General features: G+C 42.6%; 1 protein-coding gene across 5 annotated transcripts in view; it reads left to right on the top strand.

The window, feature by feature from the left end:
• The window catches only part of RNF11 (ring finger protein 11), a 56,899-nt gene that overhangs the window by 22,739 nt on the left and 11,207 nt on the right, over window positions 1-22,953 (top strand). For all 5 annotated transcript variants that reach the window (XR_008556915.1, XR_008556914.1, XR_008556913.1 and 2 more), the window contains exon 2: window positions 20,551-20,720. Coding sequence is in view for 1 of the 5 variants with exons in the window: in XM_008139509.3 (XP_008137731.2) it covers window positions 20,551-20,720 (170 nt within the window). In the remaining 4 variants the exon portion in view is untranslated. The remainder of the gene's footprint in view (window positions 1-20,550; window positions 20,721-22,953) is intronic.

Below are 22,953 nucleotides of genomic sequence, written 5' to 3'. Positions count from 1 at the left end.
CTCAAGATGCTTTTTATTTATTTTTTAAAACATGCTTTAATTAGTTAGGGTTCCTTATACGATCTAAGTTCTGCCTTTCTGCCTCTGAGGCCACCTGGCTCCTGTGAAAAAGCTCGTGGCGAAGAGGGGCAAAAAAAAGAAGCAGGTTCTGCCGAAACCGGTTTGGCTCAGTGGGTAGAGCGTCGGTCTGCGGACTGAAGGGTCCCAGGTTCGATTCCGGTCAGGGGCATGTACCTTGGTTGCGGGCACATCCCCAGTAGGGGGTGTGCAGGGAGGCAGCTGGTCGATGTTTCTCTCTCATTGATGTTTCTAGCTCTCTATCCCTCTCCCTTCCTCTCTGTAAAAAAAAATCAATAAAATAAAAAAAAATAAAAAAAAATAAAGCAGGTTCTAAAGTTTACCCTTGACTGCACCTACTCCGTAGAAGATGGAATCATGGACGCTGCCAACTTTGAGCAGTTTCTTCATGAGAGAATTAAAGTGAATTGAAAAGCTGGGAATCTCAGCGAAGGGGTTGTAACCATTGAAAGGAACAAGAGTAAGATCATTGTAACGTCTGAGTGGCCTTTTTCCAAAAGGTATTTGAAATATCTCACCAAAAAATATTTGAGAAGAATAATCTATGCGACTGGTTGCGCGTAGTTGCTAACAGCAAAGAGAGTTACGAATTACGTTACTTCTAGATATACCAGGATGAAGAAGAGGAGGAAGATGAGGATTAAAGCTCATTTACCTGGCAAATTTTGTAAGAATTCTTAAATAAAACTTGGGAACCAAGAAAGAAAGAAAGAAAAAAAAAAAAAGAGAGATCTAAGTTTTTAAGCTCAATGTAATCTTTAGATTGGTGGATACATAACCCTTAGATTCATAGATCCCTATAGGACCAGGGATAGAAACTGCATTTCAGTATAACTGATTTCTTTGTCTTTGGTAATCTTACGTATTCATTCAAAAACAATATCTAAGAAGGGTCCATAAATTTCATCAGATTGCCATAGGTTTCTGTGCCACAAAGAAGGTTAAGAATTCCTAAGAGGAAGTCTCTGAATTGCAGGTCATGAGTTCATATCACTGCTGCCAGAAACCACAAAGCCTTTGGGGTTTGAGCCACAGAGTTCTGATAAAGGTGTTCGGTATAAGAATTTAGTTGAATTTTGCTGTTGCAACACTATTAGGTAAATTGTCAGACTTCATTTAAGATTAGATAGCATGAAATAGGACCATTTAAAAATGACTGAAATTCTGAAATCTGTATAGAAAATTAACTTGAAGTATAATTTCTTTGTCATAGATGAAAAAATTTTGTATCAATCTCAAAAAAAATGTTAAGGGGGAAAAGGGAAACATATGTAATACGTTAAACAATAAAGGGAACTTCTATAATACTTTCAACAATAAATTTCAAAAATGAAAAAAATTGCTAAGACTTTGGGCTTGCAAACATTTTTTTAAAAACTCACAATAAAAAAATACATTCACACCATGCTTCAGTTTATAAAACTGGAAACAAGTTTTATAAAACAGCATTGACCTTTATTATATATTCTGTATATTCTATTTTATATTTTTAAAAGCTCCTAGCTATAAGCCTCTAAAACTGATTTCACAATCCACAGGTAGGTCTTGACTTGCAGTTTAGAAAACATTTCATGATGCAGAGCCAAAAAGATAAGATTGTGAAATAATTTAAAATATTTTGTATGTCCCGAATTTTAAACAAAGTCTCTTAGGAATCCAAACTTGCCTCTCTATAAAAGCATATCCAAGAGAAATGAAAACATGTTCACATAGAAACTTTTACACAGATGCGCACAGTAGTATATTTATAATAGCCATGAAGTGGAAACAGTTCAAATGTCCATCAACTGATGAATGGTTAGGCTGGGGAATTTGTAGGGCGGGGGGCTGAATGGGGAATGACTCTAATAGGTATATGGGGTTTCTTTTGGGTATGATGAAAATGTTCTAAAATTGTGCTAATGGTTACATAACTTTTAACATACTAAAAGTCATTCAATTGTATACTTTAAATGGGTTAATTATATTGTGTGAATTGTATCTCAATAAAGGTATTATATTAAACTAGAGGCCCGATGCACGAAGATTCGTGCAAGAATGGGCCTTCCTTCCCTGGCTGCCGGTACCGCCTTCGCTCCGGCTGGAGCCGCCTTTCTGCTTTCCAAAGCTGCCCAGAGGCCCAGAGTGGCTGGGGTGGTGCAGGACACCTGCGTCATCGCCATGGCGACGACACAAGCATCCCGCCCCCGGCCGCTCGGCACCTGTGTATGCCAATTAGCCTGCCATCTTTGTTGGGTTAATTTGCATACTCACTCCTGATTGGCTGGTGGGTATCGTGAAGGTATGGCCAATTTGCATCTTTCTCTTTTGATAGTGTAGATGTAGGCATTTTGCCTTATAGTGATATCTTATTTCCTCAATGATGAGATGTATTTTTTAAAACTGGTCAATGATTTTTGCAATCAGAATGTAAATTTTAGTTGGTATGTACATTTACTGGGCTGAAATGGTTTTCCATTTAGCTTCAAAAATTGTTAGAACCCAAGAAATATACTTCCTAAAGAGTTACTTTGCAAAATTCAACCTAAGCTCAACAGTCTTTGGAAGAAATTAATATTTATTGGTGATGTTAGCCCTGGCCCTTCAAAAAATAACTTAAAAAAAAAAAAAAAGAGAGGAAGGTTATCTGTTAGAGAACTTAATGCAGTAAATGTAATACCAGACTTCCTGAGCTTCAAAGCCAAACCTTGGCTGCTACAGACATATTCTTTTTGGAATTAATACACTTTTTTAAAGCTTACATCTTTTAACTGCTTAAAGGTACATATATCCTGACTCTGATGATAGGTTTTGCAAAGATTCTTGGGCTTATTGCTTTTAGCTTTTAAGAAAGAATATTATTTTTGCATCTTCTGTTTAAGGATGAAAGACAAATTATGAAATGCATATTCTTATTCTTTGAGCTGATAAAATTCAAAGATAGGATGCTTAAATGAGAAAATTCCAGTGTTTTTTGGCTGTAACAAAAAATAACTCATATATTTAGTCCAAGTAATAGTTCTTGGTCTACAACTACCCTGGAGATCTGCCCAGTGCACTGGTAAGCAGTTCTTTTTCAGTAAGTGGGTGCTATTTCCCATCTGGAAGCTAGTTTGCTTGGTGAGAAGGAAAAGGCAGTCTAACTTAGGGGATAAAATGGTGGTGGTGCTGAGGAGACTCTTGTCTTAGACAAAATTAATTCCGAGGTGCTTATTTTAATGATTAGAACCAGAAAGCTTTCAAGGAACCAATACCCATCTCTCTTACCAAAGGGCTTCAGGCTTTTTCATTTGTGGGCTCTTCTAATTTCTGCTTCACTCAGCATTTCTAATCTATCTTTTATACTATCAGTTTCCTCATAACCTCAGTTTACACATACCTCTTATTTGCTGTTCAATGACCTTTCAGGTCAGTTGTGATTCAGTTTTCCAGTTCTAATTCCAAAAGAAGAATCTAAATAGTTCAGTCTCTCTTCACCAGTCAGGAGGTGCACGTTATCAAATGTTGGCTACCCTGTGTGTCAACTAGAATATACTACTATGCCTGTCCCAGAAGTTGCCAGATCATGGGCAGTTTAGGAATAGTAGGACCTGTGGGTGAGGTAGTATCTTCTTTTTGCTTACTATTTCTCTATCCCCTACTATAAGGGATTTAAGCTTCATAAAGACCTTACTGTCTTGTCAATATCTCCTTTGCCTAAAACAGTATCTGAAATGTGATTGGGTGTTCAAGAAATACTATAGTTTGTGCCTGGGCTCAAAATGTGACCTTGATTTCAGTTGTTTTGATATTTAGATAGATGAATAAGCTTATCTAATGACTTGCTAATGCTGAGTGCCTGTGGTGATAATGCCTACCAACCTTTCTCTAATTAGGATACTGTTTATAACCCTGTGTGATAAGTAGTCAGTGAATATTTATGTAACGAATGAAAGAAGCCAACTTTTTCATTTCTTTAAAGAATAAGCAAACAAATGCCGAACTACTTCCCTGGAAGCAGTGTTTTTTTCCATGCAGATCACTCTGGTTTGTATATTTTCTCATTAAATATAACATCATATCATTTGTCAGTATCATGGATGGGATGCTAACTCTTTCCCCCTCTAAATATATGATTGTATAATTTTTTTATATTTCTTTCTATTGATTTCAGAGAGGAAGGGAGAAGGAGAAAGAGATAGAAACATCAAAGATGAGAGAGAATCATCAATCGGCTGCCTCCTGCACGCCCCCTACTGGGGATAGAGCCTGCAACCCAGGCGTGTGCCTGCCCTTGGCCAGAATTGAACCTCGGACCCCTCATTCCGCAGACTGACTCTCTATCCACTGAGCCAAGCCGGCTAGGGCTGTGTATAATTTATGTAAAAATTATCCTTTATAGTTCAGGAACTGTATTAATGCTAATCTTTGGGTTTTTTGGTTGGATAGTTGGTTGGTTTGGGGGTTTCTTGGTCAAGAATCATTGAACAGCAGTTTGAATGTGCATTGAGACCATCTATTCCAAATTCTCCATTTTATGGCCTTGAGTTTCAGTCTGGCAAAATTCAGAGAAAACATTCCCAGTGGGAGACTGCAGCTGGAGAGGGGGTGGTGCCAGCAGCCACTTGTAAGGCTGTAAGGAAAAAATCAGAAAAGCTTACTCTTAGTTCTTACTGGAGGAAAGGATACAGCTTTTGGTGACAAGCTGCATTCTTTAGCAGTGACTTTATTTTTCCTTTACCACAAACCAGACTTGTACTATTTCCAGCCTCAGCACATTATTTAGGCACTTCCCCACTGCATTGTTTTAGTTTCTGAAATTATATCATATTCCGTAAATTCAGTCCAACTTGTAATGCAGTACCCTTCAGATAGACACGTTTACACTTTGATCTGTTTCTTTCTTGGCTTGTAAACTCCCAAGGATTGGGGCCCATTATATTTTTCACAACATCCATCCTTTTATAGGTGCTTCATTATATATTAACAAGCAACTGGAATGCTTCAGAGATTTTTCTCATGAGGGCAGACCTTGCTTTTTTTGTGTGACTGACCCTGTCTTTTTCCTTTACTCTGCCTCAGCATATTTTGGAATCCTTTGTTTCTTTTTTGTTCTACCCCTTCCACACTGCTGCATTTCTTTTCCTAACACACATTTTAATTTTTAAATTATTCATTTTCTTTAAGGTAAATGCTTTTCCTTGGATTGTCTTGTTTGGTTTTGTTGTTTGCATGGATAATTAAAGAAAGCATTAAGGAGGGGAAAATGTTTCAATTTAGACATTTAAGTAGTTGATAGGGATAAAGGGAAGGAGAGAAGAATGATGAATTAGGAAGGATGTCTACCTTGGATGACTAGTGATGTCATTAGAGGAAGGCCCAGATATTGAGCCCCTCTCTTGGTAGGTACTTGAGTTACATTTTCTTAGTTATCCAATATAATAAAGAGGTGATATGCAAATTGACCCTCATGCCCTCACAAGATGGCTGCCTATGACCAGGCCAGCAGGGGGGTTAGTGAGGGATGACCAAATGACTGAACAGCAGGCTGCATGGGGCAACCAGGCTGGCAGGGGGGGTAGTAAGGGACGACCAAACGACTGAACAAGTAGGCTACGTAGGGCAACCAGGCCAGCAGGGGGCTTAGTGAGGGTCGACCAAACGACTGAACAGCAGGCTGCGTGGGTCGACCAGGCCGGCGGGAGGCAGGGGCAATTAGGGGCGACAAGGCTGGCAGAGGGGGGGGAAGTTAGGGGTGACCAGGCTGGCAGAGGGGGCAGAAAGGGGTGACCAGGCCGACCTGGGGGGAGGAGTTAGGAGCAACCAGGCCGGCAGGGAGGGGGCAGTTAGGGGTGATCAGGCTGTCACGCAGAGGCAGTGAGGGGGAGCAGTTGGCGATCAGGCAGGCAGGCAGGCAAGTAAGCGATTAGGAGCCAGCAGTTCAGGATTGTGAGAGGGATGTCCGACTGCCGGTTTAGGCCCAATCCCCGGGATTGGGCCTAAACCGGCAGTCGGACATCCCCTGAGTGGTCCCAGATTGGAGAGGGTGCAGGCTGGGCTGAGGGGACCTGCCCCCCCCCCCCCGCACGAATTTCATGCACCGGGCCTCTAGTACATTATAATACACTTTGAAGATAGGTATTCTCTTCAATTTTCTGATGAGGACCTTACACTTAGAAGTATTATGCTCGCATACCTGATTAGTACAAGGGCTAAAATTCCATGAAATGTCTATGTTCTTTCCACTATAATTTTCTATCATTAACCTAGATAGTGGGCATAAATATTCTTTTTTCTTTTTGTTAATCCTCACCTGAGGATATTTTTTCCATTGCTTTTCAGAGAGAGTAGAAGGGAGGGAGAGGAAAAGAGATGGGGGAATGGAATATCTATATGAGAAACACATCAACCAGTTGCCTCCCGCACATGCCCTGACCAGGGGCAGGGAGCGAACCCACAACCCAGGTACATGCCCTTGACCAGGAACTGAACCTGTGACTCGTCAATTCACTGGCCGATGGTCTGATCCAAGCATGTCAAACTCAAAGGCTGACATGGGCCACATAAACAAGGTTTAAGTTTATGTGGGCCGCAAAAAAAACAAAAGCTTAAATTTTCATAGAAACGTAGGTTTATTTTGATAGAGACATGCTGAATACAAAGGGCTGAAATAAATGAGTAATCGTTAATAAATGAGTAATCACAGTCTAGGACCCCTCGGGGGATGTCCAACTGCCAGTTTAGGCCCAATCCCTACAGGCCAGACCGGCAGTCGGACCATCCCCCGAGGGATGTAGCAGTGCACAAAGTGGCAGGCGGTCAGGGAGGAGCCCAAGCTGGGCCGGGCACTGCCCGGCTCTGCACTTGGTGCTCTCACCACTCTTTTGCTGCGCTCTCGCCACTCAGCCAGAAGCTGCACTTGCCACTCCTTAGCACCGCCACGGAGCCGCGGAGGTGAGAGAGGCTCCTGCCGCCACCGCTGTGCTCACCAGCTGTGAGCCTGAATTCTGGCTGACGGTGCTCCCGCTGTGGGAGCACACTGACCACCAGGGGGCAGCTCCTGCTTTGAGTGTCTGCCCTGTGGTGGTCAGTGCGCATCATAACGACCAGTCGTTCTGGTCATTCTGTCATAAAGGTTGCTTAGGCTTTTATATATATATAGATTATGTATAACAGGATATTGTAAAAATTAAGTTACGAAATTTTTATTAAAACGTTTCTTACATACCATTATATTGGCTGGGCTGCACAAATATTTGTTGTGGGCTATATGCGGCCCTTGGGCCGCAAGTTTGACATGCTTGGTCTAACCATTGAACACACCAACCAGGGCAGGGCATAGATATTCTGAGTTTGAGAAGAATTGTGGAAGTAGGAAGAGATAATTAGTTTGGTTTTAGGCATCTTGAAGTTCCTGTGGGATAGATAGGTAAAAATTTGACAGAGGCAACAAACCAGGTATTGTCACTTGGAGAAAGAATCGTGGTTATAACTTTTTTAGAAATGTTTTTATTGATTTCAGAGAGGAAGAGAGAGGTAGAAACATCAATGATGAGAGGAAATCATTGATTGGCTGCGTCCTGCATGTTGGACTGAGCCCGCAAACCAGGCATGTGCCCTTGACCGGAATTGAACCTGGGACCCTTCTGTTTGCAGGCCGACGCTCTATCCACTGAGCCAAACCAGCTAGGGCTTGGTTATAATTTTTATCAAGTTTCCCTTTTTGGTTTATTGTGGCTTAATCCAAATCATTAGCAGTTTTTTATAGCATGTTTACAAAATCCTGATATGAATATAATAGAGGCCCAGTGTACGAAATTCTTGCATGGGTGCAGTACCTAGGCCTGGCTGGCGATTGAAGCATGAGCGTCTGGCATGGAAGAGCAGGTCCCAGCTGACCTCTGGGCCCTGGGCCCCCACACGCCCCCTCCACCTGAGTCATTGGGCCCCCGCCTGGCTCCCTCAGCACCTGGGAGCAGGGTGGCGGCCCCGCTCCCTGCTGCCACCGCTGGTCACCATCTGTGGGGCAATTGGTCCCCGCTCGCACCCACCTTGGCCTGGCGCCACCCACTCACCTGCTCCACCATCCTGCCATGGTCCTACTTTCATCAGGGCCCATTGGGGCCAGCAGCGCATCCGTTGCCACATTCTGTGCCACCCCTGCTGGTCAGCGCATGTAATAGCAAGCAGTCGAACTTCTGGTCGAGGGGATAATTTGCATATTAGGGGGCATGCTCTGAGTGTCTGCGGTGTGACTTTTATTATATAGATGACATGATTTACAGAAACATGAGTGCTTTGGTTTAAATCACTTAGTTACCCAGAAATGTTTATTGAGTCCCTACTATGTGTCAGATACTGTGCTGAATGAATAGTATACATTGGTAAGCAAACAGACACAATCCCTACCCTTATCAAGCTTATAGTCTAGTGGTGAGGAAGAACATTAGTCAAATAATCACACAGATAATCACATACCTTTTTACCCAAGTACAATATACCTCTTCTGTATATATAAAGAGGTAATATGCAAATTAGCCAGGATGCCTTAAGACGTCACGATTGGCTCAGGAGGAGGCTGCATCACGACTGGCTCAGGAGGAGCTGTGCACGAAGATGGGCAGGAGGGGATTGAGTGCCGCCCCCAGTCCCAGCGGCTACATGGAGCGGAGACACAACACCAGGGCTGGGGCATGCTCTGAGCGTCTGCGGTGCGACTTGGAGCACGCCCCCAACCCAGCGGACACACACCAGGGGGGCCTCTGCGCATGAGCTACAGAGGAAACACCTTTCTGACTGCTTATTGGCTAAGCTCCCTGTACACCACCACTCGCAATGTTCTTGGTAACTTGGTTAATAAGAATCCAAAAAGGTGATCTAGGGTTTTTCCACCTCACTCCTGGAGGAAAAAACGAAGGTCCGCTGCTGGAGGGCCTAAGAAATGTCATATCCTGCCTTAGTCGGTTTGGCTTAGTGGATACAGCCTCGGCCTGCGGACTCCAGGGTCCGGGTTCAATTCTGATCAAGAGCATGTACCTATGTTGCAGGCTCCTCCCTGGCCGGGGCCCAGGTCAGGGTTCATGTAGGAGGCAACTAATCGAAGTGTCCCTCTCACATTGATGTTTCTCTTTGTCTTTCCCTCTCTCTTCCCTGCTCTCTAAAAATCAATGGAAACATATCCTCAGGTGAGGATAAAAGAGAGAGAGAGAGAGAGAGAGAGAGAGAGAGAAAGGAAGGAAGGAAGGAAGGAAGGAAGGAAGGAAGGAAGGAAGGAAGGAAGAAAGAAAAAGAAAGGAAGGAAGGAAGAAAGGAAGAAAGGAAGAAAGGAAGAAAGAAAGAAAGAAATGTCATATCCTATGAAAGATATATCTTGAAAATGCCTAAAGAAAGTTGTCATTTTTTCATGGTGAAGGGACTGGAGTCTGAGTTGATGAAAACATCTTGGCAGCTGCGGCAGCCAACAGTGGCAGCAGCAGGGGGGTGATGGGGGTGGCGCCTTCCCCTGATCAGCCTGGTCACCTCCCTCAGAGGTCATGACTGTTAAGGCATCCTGGACAAATTTGCATATTACCTCTTTATATATATAGACTAGAGGCTGCACGGGGATGGTGGGGGGAAGATGGTGGGAGAGGTCCCCTCAGCCCAGCCTGCACCCTCTCATAATCCTAAACCACTGGCTCCTAAGAGCTCACCTGCCTGCCTGCCTGGTCAACCCTTACTGCCCCCCCTGCTGTCATGGTCACTCCCAACTGCCTCCCCTGCTGGCCTGCTCACCCCCATCTTCCCTCCCCACTGGCCGGCTCGCCCCCAGCTGTACCCCTGCTGGTCTGCTCACTCCCAACTGTCCACCCCTTCCCCCCCCGCTATCCTGATCACCTCCAACTGACCCCCACTGACATCCTGCTCGCCCCCAACTGGCCCCCCTGCTGGTCTGCTTACCCCCAACAGCCCCGCCCCCCAACAGCCTGATCACCCACAACTGTCCTCCCCCTCTTGGCCTCTAACCCCCTCTACCTCGGCCCTGCCACCATGGCTTTGTCCAGAAGAACATCTGGAAGGTCTCCCAGTCTAATTAGCATATTACCCTTTTATTAGTATAGATAGAGGCCTGGTGCACACCATTGGACACCCCCACACATGGTACCAATGGTGTGGGGGTCGGCTGGTTTGCCCTGAAGGGTGTCCAGGATCAGGGTGGGGGTTCCCTTGGGGCATGGGGCAGCCTGGGTAAGAGGCTGAGGGCCGTTTTCAGGCTGGTCAAGCCCCCCAGTGGGGACCCTCTCCCCATGGGGGTGTGGCCAGCCTGCGTGAGGGGCTGAGGGCTGTTTTCAAGCTGGCCACACCCCCTTCAGGGTGAGGGTCCCCGCTGGGGTGCCTGGCCAGTCTGGGTGCGGGGCTGATGGCTGTTTGCAGGCTGGCCAAGCCCCCCAGCAGGGACCCTCACCCCATGGGAGTGTGGCCAGCCTGGGTGAGGAGCTGAGGGCTGTTTTCAGGCTGGCCATGGCCTCCCCCCCCCCCCCCCACCCCTCCCCGGTGATCCTGTCTCCCAGCCCCTCCTTTTTTGCTTTTTTTTTTTTTTTTTTTTTCAGTGCCTCCTTGACCAGAGGCCAGGGCCGGCTAAAAGCAGGTATCTGGGATTTATTTATCTTCTATAATTGAAACTTTGTAGCCTTGAGTGGAGGCCAGGGCCGGACAAGGTGGGCAGGAAGCTTGGCTTCCTTCATCACTGGGGGCAACCCAAGCCTCCTGCTCACTCCCGCTCCATGGCCACCACCTTCTTGGTTGGATTCATTTGCATACTCACTCCTGATTGGCTGGTGGGCATGGCTTGTGGGGCGTAGTGGAGGTATGGTCAATTTGCATGTTTCTCTTTTATTAGATAGGATTGGCAGGGGGTCCCAGGAAATGGAAAGAAACACTGGAGTAAGTTAATGGATTACTATTTAGCATTTGTAGATGACATTTTTAGTAGACCATTTATTCATATATCCCAGTGATGGGCAACCTTTTGAGCTTGGTGTGTCAAACTTCACCAAAAAACTGAGCATAACTCGGGTAGTGTGTCACTTTGAGGAAAAAAACTAACTCCAAGACTCTAGTCGCAAACGTTTCATCCTCAGGAGCAGCAAATGTTTCATCCTCGGCATGCGGCCGCGTGTCATCAGAAATGGCTACACGTGTCAGTGCTGACACGTGTGTCATAGGTTCGCCATCACTGATCTATCCAGTAAGGAGCAAAAACACAATTCTTATCATGGATCTTACAGGCTGGTGGGGAAGGCAAACATTCAAATTACAACTGTGTAAAATTATATCCATGACAAATGCTGTAAAGGAAAGTAACTTGGTGTATAAGAACCTATAATAGAGGAGAATGGTTAGGAAAGATTTCTGAAAAAGTAATTGTTTAATTGAGCTCTAAAGGAAGAAAAGGTATTTAAGCAGAGTGGTGATGGAAGAGAATGTTTCATGTAGAGTACAGTAGGTGCTATGACTTCATATAAGAAAACCCTGGTTTTTTTAAAGGATCTGAAAGAAGGCCAATTGGGCTGGACAGCAGTGAGTGAATTGTTAGATGAGGAAGGACAGATAGATAGGTAGGTTACCAGACTTTGGTCTTGCTAAGGACTTTGGCCTCCATCCTAACAGCAGTGGGAAGCAAAAGAGTTTTAAAGTGTGTGTGAGGAGGGCATATGGTTGGATTTGTTTTGAAAGGATTGCTTTTACTTCTAGGTAGAGAACAAATTGAGATTTTGCTAGCTAATTTTGTACACAAGGGAAGAAATAGAGGCTTAGATAGGAGTATTGGCAATACACATAGAAAGAAATGAACAGATTTTGTCAGTATATTAGTAGAAAATAAATTCACTAGAATGTGGTGGTTTGTTGAATATGGGAGATGGAGATGCCAAGGATGTTTCTGTCTTAAAGAACTGGATAGAAAGTGTCATTCACTGAGACAATGAAGTCTCAAAGAGGACCAGATTTTGAAGGGGAGTTCATTTTTTGGCCATGTTGAATTTGAAATTCAAGTACTTTTGGGACATCAAATTGGAACTGTTAGGTAGAGCCTGGAGCTTAAAAGGGAAATTTAGACAGGAGTATATATTTGTGAATTGTTTATATTTAGTTGGTAATTTTAGACTTTAGCATGGGTATAGTTATTAGGTGAAGAGTGTAGGGCAGGAGAAACCAGGATAAAACCTGTCACATTTATGACTCCAGATAATTACATTCTGAGGTACTAGGGATTAGGACTTCAACATATGGATTTTGGGAGACAAAATTTAGCCCATAACATCTCTATCTCAAAAGTGTTTTTCTCTATGCGAAATAATAAATGTTCACAAATTAGTTCCTTCAGGGATCTTTTTAAATTTACTTTGCGAAAAGAAATAAAGCACAAGTACTATGTAACTACTGTTGTCACAACATACCTTTTTCACAAAGGAGCATTTCTAACAAACATCTCCAAATAAACTATTTTAAAACAAAGGAATCAATGCAAACACTATTCCTCACTCTGAATATTCTCTAGAATGTTCATCAATGCATACAAGGACTCACGGGACTTAACATATAATTGTAATCATAACTATGATTTATTATGGCAAAAAAATACAAATCAAAATCAGCAAAGGGATAAGGTACATGTGTCCATAGGAAACAGGCACAAGCTTCCAAGAGTCCTCTCTTAGTGGTGTCTAACAGAATGAGTTTAATTCCTCCAGCACTGAATGGTACCAATATGTGTGAACAGCTGTCTACCAAAGAAGCCCAAGGTACAGGGTAGGCACTCACTGTCTAACACACGCCAAAATTCCAGACTTCCAGAAGGAAAGCAGGTATTCAGCATAAAGCATATTATTTACACAAAGAGTTTAGGCACAGTAAGCTATCAGTTAGGGAATGGTGAGAACTGTTCCAGAATCTAAATCTTTAAAAATTGTGGTTTTTATTTTCCTGTTTAATCTGCCATTCAATGGCTTCTAGCTTATATTGGAAAGTCCATTTGCCACCTAGAAAATACCATTGGATCTCTAGGTACTAAACAATAACTCATATATCAGGCCTTTTTGTATTGTTTTGTTTTTATTGATTTTGAGAGAGAGGGGAAAAGAGAGGGATAGAGAGAAACATCCAATGACAGAGAAATAGCAGTCAACTGTCTCCTTCACTCCCCCTGCTGGGGATCAAGCCCACAACCTGGGCATATGCCCTGACCTGGAATCAAACTGCGACATCCTGGTTCATAGGTCAAGGCTCAACCTCTGAGCCACACCGGCTGGGCTTTCAGGTCATTTTTAACAAATATGCTGGCAATTAAAATTAGGTGTGTGTAGTAAGAAGGGTGAGGCCACATCCATCTTTATTTTTAAATGTATTTTTATTGGTTTCAGAAAGGAAGGGAGAGGGAGAGAAAGATAGAAACATCAATGATGAGAGAGAATCATTGATTGGCTGCCTCCTGCACTCTCTACTGGGGATTGAGCCCACAACCCAGGCAGGTACCCTGACCGGGAATTGAACCCTAACCTCCTGGTTTATTGGTCGACACTCAATCCCTGAGCCACACCAGCTGGGCCACATCCATCATTAAAATATCAGGAGTTCTTAGTCATTTTCTATCCTCTATGGCTTTCTGAAAAGTTACATGTAAACAGAAATTAGAATATTGGATTATTTAAAATATCTAGGTGTTATTTAGAGGGTTTAACAACAACAACAACAAATACCAAATAAGAAAATGCATCCATAATGTGAGTAGTTAAAAGATAGGATTTTAATTTTAATATCTAGTAGTATGTTTCTTCATAAAGTAGATTTTCATTTTCTGTTGTGCTTTCTGTGTTCTCTGTCCACAAAAGTGAACCATAAGACTGAAAAAGTCTAGCCTCTTAAAAAGCACATGCTTAGAGATACTACTTATAGTTTAGTTCTTTTTGTTTGTAGTAGGTGTGTTCAAGGATTTTGGAGTCCCTCATTACCCGTAGTCTTATACCAGTTGTTCCAGTGTGACTTCATATGTGTCATATCTTGGTGTGGATGGCAGCTCGTCAAGACTGGCCAGTTGGACTGGGACTGTGAGAGTCAGGAAGGTAGTTTAGACTGGGAATTGTAATCCAAGGGTTGAAAAACTCAGAACTGGCAGGAGTCACAACAGAGGTCAAAATGTTTCTTGTATTAGGGATAAGCCAAAAAGCCAGAAACAAAGCCAGGGACGGTAGCAGTTAGCAAACCAGTCATTTGATGATGAGGAGAAAACTAAGGGATGGAATAACTTACAAATGTTGACATTCACAAAGCCTTTGATGTTATCTTATATACAAGTATATCATCACCCTTTAAAGTGCTGCTATTAGCTCCTATATTCAAAGATATGAAGAGACTTGGTTCAAGTCACAACAGTAAATAGCCAAGATTCCAGTTTTTTAATATTTCAGGCTGAAAATCCCATATTCTTAGATAAAAGTGTTTTTTAAATTATGTTCCACTGATTCGTAGGATTCTGCTAAGGTACCCCAAGTAAGGGGTGGAGTGGGAATGGGGAGACTCATCCCTTTTAGGTGACATTCCATCCCAGCCCCATTCTACTAGAGTAGGTCAGTCTTACATATTTTGATTCTAAATAAGATTCCTTTGAACAACAGTTATATTGCTTAAAAACTCAGTGAATTAGTAGGCTGTTACCTTTTTAGACCAGGTAGTTTATGAAAGTGACGCTGGACACTAGAAATTCCCAAAGTGAGTGCAAAGAGAAACTGTCCTATAGTGTTTTAAAACAACTTTCTTAACTTAGGTAGCAGCAGAATTTGACCTTCTCCAAACTTTACAGTAAGAACTATATGAAGTAGCCCACAGGAGTTCCAATTGAAGGACAGACAGAGAAGGTATGATTAGACTTAGAGTTTATTTTTCTACCAGTAATAGAATCTGTTTTCACAGGGGCAATTTATAAATGGATTTGATGTTCTTTGAAATTCTTAATTCTAGACATTGAAATTATAAAACCTTTATTGCAGATAAAAACCTTTATAGAACCCTTTATTAGAAACTAGAGACCCAGTGCACAAAATCGTGCATGGGTGGGGTCCAGCCAGCCCGGCCCCAATCAGAGCGGATCAAGGCCAGAACTGTTGGGAGGAGGAGACAGCGGGAGGTTGGCTGACCAGCTCAACCCCAATCAGGCCCGATCAGGGCCGAGCCGGCTCGGGGGGGAGGAGGCTTCAGGTGATTGGTGGGCCCTGCCCCCAATTGGTGGTGGGGGGGGCGATTGAAGGCTTGGGCGGCCGTGGGGAGGGGCTGTGGGCAGTGGGCTGGCTGGCTCCACCCCTGAATTTGGTGTGTGGGGGGGAAACCTATCGGTTGTTAGCGGCTGTGGGAGGGGCCATGGGAGGTTGGCTGGCCAGCCCCACACACGGTGTGTGTGTGGGGGGGCAATTGGGGGTGGAGCTGGCTGGGTAGAGGGGCCGTTGTTAGCAGCCGTGGCAGTTGGCTGGTGGCCCTGCCCCTGATTGGAGTGGGGGGCCAATCTGGGGTGGGACTGCAGGAGGTTGGCCAGCCAGCCTCACCCCCTATTGGGATGGGGGGTGCGATCAGGAGTGGGGTGGCCAGGGGGAGGGACTGCAGGAAGTTGGCTGCCCAGCCCCGCCCCCTATTGGGGTCGGGGGGTGCGATCAGGGGTGGGCCAGCTGTGGGGAGGGACTGTGGGCCTATCATGGTGGGGCGGGCTGATCAGGGGTAGGGCTGGTGGGCGGGGGGAGGGAGAGGGCATTTGGCTGGCCCCCGCTCTTGATTAGGGTGGGAGAGTTCGATCAGGGGCAGGCCAGCAGGGGGAGGTGCCGCAAGGTTGGCCAGCCGGCCCCACCCCCTGATCTGGCAGATTCGCTAGCCACAGTGTGCATCATAGCGACCTGTCGTTACGACTGTTACAGTCCCTGGCTTTTTATATACATAGACTAGAGGCCCGTTGCATGATATTTGTGTAAGAATAGGCCTTCCTTCCCCTGGCTTCGCTCTCGGCCACCCAGGAGCCGGCAAGTCCTCGCTTCCAGCCGGAACACTGCTCTTGTAGCTCCCTCCGCCCTCCTCCCTCCCCCTCATAGCAGGCCTCCCGCCCCGGCTGATCACTCTGCGCCTGCATATGCAAATTAACCTGCCATCTTTGTTGGCTTAATTTGCATACTGCTGATTGGCTGTGGGCATAGCAGAGGTACGGTCAATTTACATGTTTGTCTATTATTAGGTAAGATGCCTTATTTTGATGGCTTTCTTGAAATGTTATTTCAGTGTACTATTCTTCAAAGTGATGTAAATGGACAAAATCCAGATCATTTAACTTATTGGTCTTCTTGCTATCCAGCAGCCAAGCATAGTGTAATGAAAATTACTATCTTAAAGGGAGACCAGAATTCTAATTCCAACATTGTCAGTAATTACGTGACTGTAGGTAGGCAAACTTAGGCCTATAAAATGGAATCTTAGATGAATTCTAAGATTCCTTTTTAAAATATATATATATCTATATTGATTTCAGAGAGGAAGGGAGAGGGAAAGAGAGAAACATCAATGATGAGAATTATTGATTGGCTGCTTTCTGTACATCCCCTACTGGGGATCAAGCCCACAACCTAGGCATGTGCCCTTGACTAGAATCAAACCTGGGACCCTTCAGTCCACTGGCTGACACTCTATCCACTGAGCCAAACCAGCTAGGGCCTAAGATTCCTTTTTGAGAAGTTTTTGCTTAGTCTGCCAATCCCCTTCATTTTTTAATTAAATTTTATTTATTTGAATTTCTGCTTTATTGAGGTATGATTAATATATTAAATTGTAAATCCCATTCATTTCTTAAAGTAAACATTAAAATACTGTTCTATCTACACTAAAAAAAGAGAAACATGCAAATTGACCATACCTCCGCTATGCCCACAAGCCACACCCACCAGCCAATCATCTACACTAATAAAAGAGAAACATGCAAATAGATTGTACCTCCGCCTCGTCCACAAGTCACGCCCACCAGCCAATCAGGAGCAAGTATGCAAATTAACCCAACCAAGATAGCTGCAGCCACAGAGCGAGCGGGAAGCTTGGGTTTCCCCGACAATGGAAGGAGCCAAGCTTCCCGCCCGCCCTGGCCGGCCCTGGCCTCCGCTCAAAGCTACAAAGTTTCAATTATACAAGATAAATAAATCCCAACAAAAATGGCGGTGGCCACAGAGCTGGAGACAGCAGGAGGCTTGGGTTGCCCCCGGCGATTGAGGAAGCCAAGCTTCCTGGCTGGCCCTGGCCTCCGCTCAAGGCTACAAAGTTTCAATTATAGAAGATAAATAAATCCCAGATACCAGGGCCTCCACTTGGGAGTGGGCAGTCAGACATCCCTTAAGGGGTCCCAGATTGGAGAGGGTGCAGGCTGGGCTGAGGGACACCACCACCCCCGCCCCTGCCACCCCCGTGCACGAATTTTGTGCACCGGGCCTCTAGTAGTCATATAATATTAAAACTGCAATAATAATAGCTAATGTTTATTTAAAGAGCCTTTATATGTTTATCTCATGCTGTACCAGATATACTTGCAATTCCCATTATATATCGAGCCCACAATCCGGGCATGTGCCCTGACTGAGAATTGAACTGTGATCTGGTTCATAGGTTGATGCTCAATCACCGAGCCACATTGGCTGGGCCCCATTTATTCTTACAGTGGTCTTAGTACTTTACATATGAAGAAACTGAGGCTCATAGAGGTTAAATAACTTGGTCTGAAAGTTAATAAGTGGCAGAGCAAGGTCAGTCTTTTTGTCTCTGAACCATGAAACTTTTCTGTATTGAAAGCTTGCCTGCTAAGTATAAAACCTTGAAGGGTTGACTATCTAAACCCGAGATGAAATGGCCATATTTATTATCATTAATAACTAAAGTCATATAACTGTTATGCACTGTAAAACCTGGTTAACAAAGTTATTTTTCTAGTTCATAAAACAGGACTTTTATATGTATATTGCATATAAAATGTTCTTGGAGTTTGAGCTACAAACTGAAAAGTTTTGTATATACACAAAGCTTATTTAAAAGGAAATATTCATTTCTTAAAAAATAATTGTTTATAAAGCAAAATATTGCCTGTAGTCATAGTGTTATAGATATACATGGCTGAAAGAAAGCTTTCAAGCTCTACCAGAGAAATACAGAAATATAGTTTGGTGCTTATATTCCTCTGTGAAAGCTAGAACAGGGTTGGTGGAAGGAAGTGGAAGAGGGGATGGGAGATAAATGGTGATGGATAGAGACTGCCTGGGGGTGGTGAGCACACAGTACAGATGATGTGTTGTAAAACCATGCACCTGAAGTCTATAGACTTTTGCTAATCAGGGTCACCCCAATAAATTCAATAAAAGGGGTGTGGGAGACCAATTGACACTCTCCTCACTTGATGACTGCACATGTAACTGAAGTTTTCTGTATTCTGTATAATCTTCCTAATTCTCTTATAGGTAGACAACACCTGTGTAATTAAGCTGAGACTAGAAGCAGAATCGGTCAATATTGGATGTCAGGGAAGAGGATTTGGGAATGTTTCATTCATGTCAACAACCTACTTCATAGGGTAGAATTTAGACCAATGGACCTGTAGGGAAAGATTTAAAAAATACCAAGAGTAAAGGTAGTAAGATGGAAAAGCATGGTAGTTTGGTTGCAATAATAGTTATATCTTGTTGAAAGCAACATTAATGATTATATACTAGTAGTAATTTACATTTATTGAGTTCTTGCACTTCACCAGCTTCCTCATTTAAGCCTTATAATACCACTGTAAGTAAGGTAGGATCTAATCCATATAAGTTAAATAGCTTAAACATGGTAGCTCTGTGTTAAGTGGCAGAGAAATATCTTAAGCCCAAGGTTTCAGGATTCAAGAGCCATACTTAATCAATATGATATTTTCTTTGCATGTAATATGCATGAACTAAATATTTAGATGAAAAAATTAATTTTGATAAGCATTCACATGTTTATTATTTCCTAAATGATTAGATAGAAATATGAAAGTAGTTAAAGTAACTATTAATTTATATGGAAATTTATAGAACATTAAACTTTGAATTGCTGGCATTCTGCTTATGCCAGAGAATATACTCTTAATTATTTGATAAAGCATTTACTGGGTTTGAGCTCTTTAACTATACATTTGTTCTGAATCTCAGAGAAAAGGAATATTTCAAGTCTTATGTTAAAACTAGAGGACAGATGCACGAAATTCGTGCCAGAGTAGGCCCTCGCAGCCCCAGCTTTGTCCGGAAGGACGTCCAGATAGTCGTTGCACTGTTCGGCCATTTGGTCGATTTGCATATTGCCCTTTTATTATTATAGATGTCTTTAACAGGAAACTCAATAATTATTTTCTAATGTAGGTAGTTATGATTTGACATTATATTTCCTGTGAAAGTTTCATACATGGATTCAAAGTGTTATGTCTCTGTCAGTTTATTCAGATGAGATGTTCTCTGGAAAACATATTAGATGGCTCAAATAGTTCTAGCCACAATGAAATTATTAGGTCTTACAATTATTAGTATCTAACTCATACTTCATCGAGGTGCCTTCTCAAATGTCTCATCAGAGAGGTTTTTCCTGAGCATACTATCTAAAGTAGCATCCTCCATCACTCTAGGAACTTTTATTTTGTTTATTCTCAACTCCCCATCACCTGACACATAAGAGTACTCAGTGAATATCTGTTGAAAGAATGTATGAAGAGTATGAATAAAATTACTTTATAAATGTAAGTAGAAAAAAGCAATATGGCAATATGTCTAAATTAGTATATTTTATATGGTAATATATGCAAGTAAATGAATGTTATAAGTAGATATTTGGCTATTTAATATATATCCCTAAAAGCTCTTTATTCCATTTGGGCGGAAAGGTGGCCTCATTTTGACACTCGTTCAGTTATCATATCCAAATATGTATCCCTAAGCCTAAAAGGAATTTTATAAAAGTTTATTGCAAAAATATCCAGTCTTTTCAAGTAAATAATGAATTAATTTTAAGGTTGCTGTCTATATGGAAAGAAAAAATAAGTTTGCAAATAAGAGTCTATTATGGCCAGTTCAAATATAAATAATGTTATACTGAGGCCACAAAACTCCATTGTGACCTACAGAATATTGCATACATTTTATTAGATTAATTATATTGATTACCTATTTGTGTATCAGGAGTGAATATATCTGGGTTTTATGATCTTCATGGAGAATACTTCATATAACATGCTTTTTTCTTTCCAGGGAAGCTTGTATTTACTGTACATCCTTCAAAGTAGGTCAGATATGCTAAAATTAAAGCTGGCTAAAATAGAATCTTATACTACTGTACACTAGCTCAGTCTACCTCTCCCCAAACTCCCCTTTCCCCTTCCAACCAAAAAAAAGAAGAAACAAAAGGAAAATATAAACCAGAAAACAGATTTTTAAAAACTAATCCTTTTCTTCATTTCTTAAAATTCAGGAACAAGTTCCAGTTCCGGTCTATCATCCAACACCTAGCCAGACCCGCCTAGCAACTCAGCTGACTGAAGAGGAACAAATTAGGATAGCTCAAAGAATAGGCCTTATACAACATCTGCCTAAAGGAGTTTATGACCCTGGAAGAGATGGATCAGAAAAAAAGATCCGGGAGTAAGTTTCAATAAATTTATACATATTTTAAAGGTCTATTTTAAGAGATTTTCTTTTGAAAAATATTCTCCTGCATTTTGGAAGTCAGTTAATATAAACAGTTAATGCAAGATAATGTTTAGATAAAGTAATTCAAGAAGAATTTGAATTCTGACCATTTTATATGTTACTTGTGTCCATTTGGATGAAAGTTGATGTCAGTTAAAAAATGATTCATCTGTGTAAGTATAAACTAGTACCAACATTGCCTTGTCAGTTGGGAAAGCAAATTGGCAATGTGTCAAGGACCTGCAGGTCTATAACCTTTGAGACAGTTAATTCTAGAAATCTATCCCAAAATGTTATTTCACTCTTCCTATAGCTTTATGCATAAAGATATTCACCATAGTTTTATTCAATGAAAAATAATAGTAGAGGTATAGTTAAGTAAATTGTGGTATAGGAATACTTAGATTTGAATACTTTGATAAGTTATGTAGCCATAATCAACTGGCTTATTCTTAGAATTTTGTATATCCTATCTAATAAAGAGGGAATATGCTAATTGACCATCATGCCCTTACAAAGATGGTAACGCCCACAGCCAATAAGGAGGGAATATGCTAATTGACCGCCATGCCTTCAAAGATGGCGGCGCCCACAGCCACAAGATAGCGGCACCCAATCTCCTCAGCCCCACCGGGGCGGCAGGCAGGTCTGGCTGTTCCGTGCACCTGCCTCCAGAGTCCCCCAGTCCCTCCAGCCGCCCAGGGCCGGCCCAAGGCCCAGGCAAGCCTCAGATATTGGCTGCCCAGCCACCTAGGGCCAGCCCGAGGTGCAGGCAATCCTCATGCACTGGGCCTCTAGTATATAAATAAAAGCTATCAGACCAAAAGTAAAATTGTTTACTAAAGGTTTTTAGTGATATGAGGAAAATCTTCATCCATTTCTTAATTTGTGGAATAATAATATTAAGCCTGGTGAGTTGAATATTGTATAAAATTTTACTTCTGGGAAGTTTTTGACCTCAGAGTTATTATCTGAGAGTTTCTAATGAAGACAGCCATACTCCTTTTAGGTTGAGAGTGGTCTTGCCAATACATGCATAATCTAATTTACTTTGTTGATGTTTGACTCTTTGAGCCATAGCACCAGTTAGTGCTAGCACTTAGGATCAAATCCTATCTAGAATATTTTTTTAATAATTAAAAAAGACTGGTGAAGAAAAAGACTCAGAATTTTAACATTCTTCTTTTTATTATAATACTAGAGGCCCGGTGCATGAAATTCGTGCACTGGGGTGGCGGGGTGTCCCTCAGCCCAGCCTGCACCCACTCCAATCTGGGACCCCTCAGGGGATATCCGACTGCCGGTTTAGGCCTGATCCCTGACGGACATCCTTCTCACAATCCGGGACTGCTGGCTCCCAACGACTCACCTGCCTGCCAGCCTGAGCCTCTATTTGTATAACCACATGACTTCCCTAACCACTCCCCTGCCAGCCTGATCGACACCTAACTGCTCCCCTGCTGGCCTGGTTGCCCACAGCTACCCTCCCCTGCCGCCATCCTGTGCGAGGGCATGAGGGTCAATTTGCACATTACCTCTTTATTATATAGGATGTTTTTATTGATTTTAGAGAGGGAGGGAAGGAGAGGGATAGAAACACCTATGAGAGATAAACACCAGTTGGCTGCCTCCTTCACACTCTCTGCTGTGGATCGAGCCTGCAACCAAGTCATATGCCCTGACCTCTTGGTTCATGAGTCAGTACTAACCACTGAGAACACTGGTCAGTCTAGAACACTGACCTGAAACACTGCAGAATTGGGTTGCTTTTTGAACCTGAAGGAAAGTGCAGTGAACTTGAAACTGGGATTGATGAAGAGAATTCTAGCCTACAGCAGCCCAGTAAATAGGCTGAAATTAGTGGTTCTGTTTTTGTATACATTTAGTTATTAAAATGAAAACTCTTATTTCTGGATTTATACTAAAAACTCAGTTCGTGTAAACAAAGTTTATCTAGCCAGTGATTTCCTACCTAAAGCATCACATTTTCCTTCCAGTGTCTTCTACATGTAGCTGTTTTATAAGCACAGTTCTAGCAATGGCTTTGATCCCCATGTGGTCCATTTCTTTTTGTTCTCTTGATTGCTCTGAAAGTCTGTATATTTCCAGAGGATTGAAATGAGAGGTTGTAGATGGTCTAACACTTATAGGAAAAAAATTTCAATTTGCTTTGATGGTAGGATCA

This window comes from Eptesicus fuscus, chromosome 9 (genome assembly GCF_027574615.1).
Source record: "Eptesicus fuscus isolate TK198812 chromosome 9, DD_ASM_mEF_20220401, whole genome shotgun sequence".
Lineage (NCBI taxonomy): Eukaryota > Metazoa > Chordata > Mammalia > Chiroptera > Vespertilionidae > Eptesicus > Eptesicus fuscus.
Note: the sequence above shows the minus strand (reverse complement) of the source record. Positions and strands in the feature narration are given on the sequence as shown.